Source organism: Pezoporus occidentalis, unplaced genomic scaffold (assembly GCF_034315485.1).
Source record: "Pezoporus occidentalis ecotype Australia unplaced genomic scaffold, CSIRO_AGI_Poc_V1 ctg71, whole genome shotgun sequence".
NCBI classification, from domain to species: domain Eukaryota; kingdom Metazoa; phylum Chordata; class Aves; order Psittaciformes; family Psittacidae; genus Pezoporus; species Pezoporus occidentalis.
In genome coordinates, this window is record NW_026916062.1 from 226,508 (window position 1) to 233,140 (window position 6,633).

General features: G+C 41.4%; 1 protein-coding gene across 4 annotated transcripts; it reads right to left on the minus strand.

Moving 5' to 3' along the window:
* Window positions 1–330: 330 nt before the first annotated feature.
* On the minus strand, window positions 331–5,239 carry LOC134175987 (toll-like receptor 6). Of its 4 annotated transcripts, XM_062642511.1 has the most exons (4): window positions 4,998–5,239; window positions 4,372–4,429; window positions 3,146–3,454; window positions 331–2,194 (listed from the first exon to the last, which is right to left on the minus strand). In XM_062642511.1, the coding sequence occupies exons 3-4, from the start codon at window positions 3,368–3,370 to the stop codon at window positions 914–916; spliced, it is 1,506 nt and encodes a 501-aa protein (XP_062498495.1). In that variant the 5' UTR covers window positions 3,371–3,454; window positions 4,372–4,429; window positions 4,998–5,239; the 3' UTR covers window positions 331–913. The 4 variants fall into 4 exon arrangements, with proteins under 4 accessions (XP_062498495.1, XP_062498491.1, XP_062498494.1 ...); XM_062642507.1 differs by having other exon boundaries at window positions 331–3,454; XM_062642510.1 differs by having other exon boundaries at window positions 331–3,454; window positions 4,372–4,565.
* Window positions 5,240–6,633: the final 1,394 nt, after the last annotated feature.

The following is a 6,633-nucleotide window of genomic DNA, read 5'->3' on the forward strand; positions in this document are numbered from 1 at the left end:
TATCCCATCTTTCCAAAGCTCTACATTGACATAAAGGCACCTGGCATCGTACTGCGATAGCCAGTTAACCTGAGCTGGTCGGTGGGTGCACATCAATGTCACAGCACCTCTGTACACAAGGAGGCTCTCCCATAGCTTCCTGTCCACTGCTTCATCTAGCTACTGTGACACACACCTGGCAGGTGCTTGATCACCCACCTTGGTCAGTGGTAAGGAACACACCTTCTTGCTCACCACATGTGCTGCTCATGGCTGTGATCAGAGGGCTTTGCATTTCCATTGAGCCATAATTACACAACTCCACATCACCAGAGAATTGAAACCACCAAATTCAATAACAGAGAAACAATGAGAGGTTTATTAGATTGTCAAATTAAACCCAAGCACAATTATTAGATGTTGCCTATCAACAAATACCATTAGTTTAATCAGATTGATTTTAGCAGAGAAGTCACCAATGAAAACTGCTTTTTCTCACATGCATGATGACTGGAAGGGCAAAGCAAAAGAGTTCATTGAAAGTAAAGGGGGATTCATCTCCAAACATCAAGCTTCTATCTTTTAGAAAACAGGGAAAATGAGCTCCCCATATAGCTTGATATGATCATGGCAAAAAGCAGCAGTATCGTACTATAAAAATTTCAAAAATTCAGATATTATTATTTTGAAGACAAAGAATACTGAATTCTATGAAATCATGACTTGGTAGGTAAATCTAGGCAAGTGGGAATGATTAGTACAATGAAGGGAGAATAATGTTAAATAAGGATTAATGGCTCTGACTTTCAACCCTTAACCAGGAATAAGCAACAGCAATTGCTGTATCTATCACAATTACATTTTGCTACTAACTAGGAATACCGTAAAAGACTACAAAAAATTCATTAACAAAATTATATGCAAGACAGTCAAGTCAGTTATTCACATACTGACTTATATTACTGGTAGAAGTAACATCACTCTGCTCCTCATCTGCTTCAACAGATATTGGCAGGTTAATGTTAATAGCTGCCCTCAGGTTAGCCCAGAAAAGGGCACGCTTGCTCCTCTCCTTCGGCCACTCCAGGTAGGTTCGCTTTGCCATCAGAGCCTTTAGCTTGTGATACCTGGCAGGGATAATGTAGGGAGGGATCGGCTCCAGTAAAATGAGGATTAAACTCTCAGAATTCTCGCTGAACAACTTGTGATGGGCAAAGTACAGCTCATAGTGGCACCACTCGCTCTGCACAAAGTTGGGAGAGAGCACAAAGATCGACTTGTAGCTCTTCTCAATGCAGTTAATGATGTTCTCCACAATGCTCTTGCCGGGGATGAAGTTTCTCTCATGCTGGCACAGTTGTATGCAGCCCTCGCCCTTCTCCAGGTTCGGGATCAGCTCGTCCTTCACCCACAACGCGTCACGCTCACTGTATGAAACGAAGGCGTGAAACTGCAGAACGGTTTCCCGCTCTGCAGGGTGGTTGTGCCAAGCTCTCCGCTTCGTCTGTGTCCACTGCCATGTCATCCGCACGTACCATGGCACGTCCAGGTAGATGCACAGGAAAGCCACGACAGCCACCAGCACCAGTGTCAGCATCAGAGCTGTCACAAGGAGCAGCACCGTGTTGCAAGCCAGCTCGCTCAGGTGGAAGTCCTTCAGCTGTGTTCCTCGCAAGTCCTCTGGGTATTCACACGTGTACGCCGCAGGCCAGCCAAACAGCCTCCCCCCAGACTGCCTCTCCCCACGGATAAAGCCTCGCAGTTCACACGAGCACTTGAACGGGTTCTTTCCGGCTTGGAGCTCCCTGACCCTTGGACAGCTCTGGAAGAAGTCGGCAGACAGGGTGAGGATCGAATTCATCTCTACGTTCAGGAACTCCAGGGATGTAAAGTCGCCGCACCCTGGCAGGTCAGCCAGACGGTTCGATGCCAAATTCAGCTCTTTCAAGGCTTTCAGCTCGGCCATTCCCCTGGGGACACTGCTAATCTGATTGTTTTGGAGGTTGAGATTTTGGATGTTGACTGGCAAGCACTCGAACACAGCATCCGCCAACTGATTTGAGGACAGGTCCAGCTCTGTCAGAGACTCAGCCCATTGGCATTGCACGTCAGCTCCCTCGTGACGCAGCAAGTTGCTGCTCATGTCCAGGTATTTCAGTGATTTCATATGCCTGGTCATGAAGCTAACCTTGGGGAGGCTCTCAAATTTATTCCTCTGCAAAATAAGTAATTTCAAATCTGTCAGAGTGCCACAATTCTGGAACAGCTCATCCGTCAGGGCATTGCGAGAAAAATTTAAATACTGAAATGAGCTTGTTCTATTGGGGCAAAGCATGTGTGGCATATATGCATCATATATTGTCAAACTGGCAATATTCATCTCTGAAAACTCTCTGTATAGTATCTCCTGGTTGAAATAATAAACCTTATTACGAACATGCTCCAAAGTTAGTACTTTCATGGAGCCACGCAAAGAGATTAATTGCTCCATAGAGCTTAATAAGGGTAGAAAGTCATATTCAGTCAGCTCCACCAGTGGTCCCCGAAAAGTCAAATTTCTCACAGTCAAATGCTCCACAGGTGAATACCAAATAAACAGGAAAATCTGCAAAATTATAGCCCACTGTAAATCCACAGTGTCAAGCATGAGAGCTGTTGTCTTGATTTCCTTCAGAAGCGCTAAAGAAGGAGAGGGGAAATCTTTATAGCTCAAGGTATATCTTAAATTAACTATTTTTAAGTTTTCTGAAGTGCTCATTCCATCATACAATAGGGGAAAACTGAAGTTTTGGTTTGCTGCAAACACAATGTGGAGGCTCCTTGTGTTCAAGGCTGTCAGACTCTGAGGCTCATACAGGGAAAAGTCTTCTAATGTTAGAAAGACAGTGTGCAGCTGTAAATGCGTTATATACCTGAAGTCTGACCTTCGTATCATCGTGGCACTTAATCCTAGGTACTCCAAACAAACTATGTTCCCAAATTCCTGACAGATGGGCAGGGCAGTAAACTTATTGAAAGAAAGATCTAAATGTTTAAGATACACAAGAGTTTGACAGTAAAGTTTCAAAATGTTATTATGAGATAAATCTAAGTATTCTAAATCTTCATTAAAAATGAAGACACTAAAGTTAAGCTCTGTAACTAGATTATAAGAAAGATTTAATACCTGAAGATCAGAAAGAGAAATAAAATCTGAGATACCAAGTCCAGAGATCCTGTTATGTGACAAATCTAATACATGAGTATGGACTGGAATGTTTTCTGGAACATTAGTTAGCAAACTGCTTGAATAATTTGCAATAAATTCATTTTCTACAGTTGGATGGATATTATTCCATAGCATGAATGCAAAGACACAAGCAAAGACATAGGTATTTGTAAGGTGTCCCATTATGCTTTCCAGGTTTATCTGGGTTTTTTACATAGACGCATATCCTTGTTCTCTATTCAATATGTCTTGGTGATGAATCCAGCCCTGTGAAAAAAAAAAAACACACTAAATTTGCTGAAATAGTTGAATCACTGAATTTTGCTTTTTATTGCTAAATTAAAATTCAATATAAAATTAGGCAAGCAATAAGATTTTCATTTTTACATATTATTAAGTTCTTAATCTTTACATCTTATTAAGTTCTTATCAATCCTCCTCATCCCCATTCTTTAATGCCAATTATTGATTATCTCAGTAGAAATTAAGTCCCTTATAATGGGAGGTATACAATCAGTTGAATGTTATGTTAAGAAATAAAAATTTCTCAACAACCTTGAAAAATCTAAAACCAGTACAAACAGACATTAATGTATTTAGGAGTAAAGGAGAACACAGCAAGTCTCCAATCTGTTCTTTCTGTACACCCCATATCCCCACGCTTTAGGGGACCAAACTTCAAAAGCCCCATGGACCTTCACAGGAACTGGTCGAAAAGCAACCTCTTACAGTCAAAAGAGCCAAAGAATATTCCTCTTCACAACCCAAAGACCCAGGACATGACCATGCACCTCCTCAAGGTCAGCTGATCAAAGAAGCTGCTCAGCTTTGTCCTTCTTACAGCACAAAGGGGTCCATTTTTCCAGTAAGCCAAGAATCTTGAGGAGGAATTATAGTGTTATTGCAAGCAAGGTTTGCATGCAAGGTTTTGGTAGCTAGAGGGGGCTACAGTGGCGGCTTCTGTGAGAAGCTGCTAGAAGCTTCCCCCATGTCAAACAAAGCTAATGTCAGGCAGCTCTGAGACAGACCCATAATATCAAAACTGGTATCAAATCTGTACTCCAAGTCTTCTTATCCTCCAAGTCTCCTATCAAGCTTAATCAGCTTTTAATTAAGGAAGAACACATGTAATTAACATCACCAAAAGCAATCAAAGAATAAATCAGTAAAGTATAAATTTCTACCTCAATAGAATCCAACTGAGAGTTCAAATTCTGTCTTCAAAAAGTGATGCTGGAATATCTGAGCACAGAATAACAGTGAAGTCGGGATGGTTGGTCAAAGTACAGTATCACACACAAGCACAAGGAAATACGACCCAGCTTCCTTCACAGAGCAGTTGACCCTGTTCTTCAGACTCCAGGATGGTAAAGAACCTCTGGAATCAAATAAACTTTGATCTGGAACTATGTGGAGGAACTTTCCCTTGGACAAAAGGGACACCAGGAACAAAGCAAGAAATGTTGTGAAGGAGATAAAAACCAGAAAGATATTCTCTCTCTGTGCTCCAGTGCCAGATGTGTTTCAAGTTACCATGCATGCTATGCTATACAGTGTGGCAAGGGATCATCCACACTATACAACACTGAAGAGTGCCACTGTCAAAAAATAAAGCACATATGAAAATTGTCAGGCCAACAACTTGTTCCCCTTTCTTCTTTGCTGAAATTCAACATACAGATGAGCATTTTCACTGATATTTCAAAATGCAAGAATATCCTCCAACAGTAAAGAAACACCAGCACCTGACATCTGGAGTCCAAAATACATGTAACAAAAAGATGTAAACAATGGAGCAAATATAACCCACCTTCTGTGCATGAAATTAATCTCTGAGTGAAGAACGAGCCAAAGTCCTCTGCATGCTTGGTTAGCTTCCTCAAAACAGAGTTTCAAACACACATAATCTTCCAGCTGGGGAATATCACATGAAATGCTAACTCCTTAATAATTTCTACCTCAGGGAGTAGAAAGAACAGGGTTTTCTCATGTAGGCTATACAATTCTAAGAATTAATGAAATTTCCCTCCCATGCAGGTATTAAGAACATAATCATAGAATCATAGAATAGTTAGGGTTGGAAAGGACCTTAAGATCATCTAGTTCCAACCCCCCTGCTGTGGGCAGGGACACCTCACACTAAACCATCTCACCCAAGGCCTCGTCCAACCTGGCCTTGAACACTGCCAGGGATGGAGCATTCACAATCTCCCTGGGCAACCCATTCCAGTGCCTCACCACCCTAACAGGAAAGAATTTCCTCCTTATATCCAACCTAAACTTCCCCTGTTTAAGTTTTAACCCATTACCCCTTGTCCTATCACTACAGTCTCTAATGAAGAGTCCCTCTCCAGCACCCCTATAGGCCCCCTTCAGATACTGGAAGGCTGCTAGGAAACTTTTAACAGTCCAGACTCTAAATACATTTACTTCTGTAATATTTACACAACTGTAAGTTTAGGATGAAATAAACCTACCTGCAGCACAGAACATTCACCAAAGCAAGACTGTTTGAATAATTCTGCATTTCTAATTTCATTTCTGCTTCTGACAGTTAGGCAGATATTCTAGAAATTCATCAACTGTATCTCCTCTTTTGCACACACAGAAAAGAGGAAGCAGAACTCACTGCTCTACGCTGCCAAGTTATTTTCCTCAGCTAAACACACTAATTAACGTAGCACACTAAAGGATGGCAAAAGCTTAGATCACAAAAGCTAGTAACAGGGGCAAAACAGCACAGTTCAGAACCTTTACAGGTCTGCCACCTTTACAATAGAAATGTCTTGGGTGGTTATCAGGGATACCTCACATTGTAGCTTCCTTCAAAAATCACAGAAAATTAACTATAGAGAATATTCTCTGCGATATGAAAGCTGCAAGGAAGCCATGAAGAACAGAGCAATACAGGATAATCTGGGCATGGAGGAATCCAGTAAAGTAGCCATTCAGTTAGCGCTTTGAACAGTGGCATGAGCCTAGGGAGCAAATCAACAGAGCAGAGAGTGAGTGCATTTCAATTGCAGGTATAAATAACCAAAACCAACACCTGACTCCTGCAAGTACCCAAGCTAATACAGCATGCTTCAGAAGGATTAGTTAGCAAGGAAGAAAGAAGCAGAGATGAGTAAATGAAGATTACATAAATCTGAATGAATTTTAAGATTAAATTCATGAAGTATGTAATGAATTCTTCAGGTCTGAGCAAGCTGGGGGAAAGCGGGGGAGCACCTGCGCCCATCTGGACTCAGACTAGCGCTTACTCCACCCTGTAAAACAGTGCCTTGCAGAAGAGTTGAAGGCAAGAAGGGATTCAGCTAAAGAAGCTGAGAAGTATGAAAATTCATTCTAGATTGCAGTGTCATCTATATTTCAAGCTTACATTAGATTCCTTTGAAACTTTTATTTTTTTATTATGTTTTCAATTTTGTAAAGAGGAATTTAAC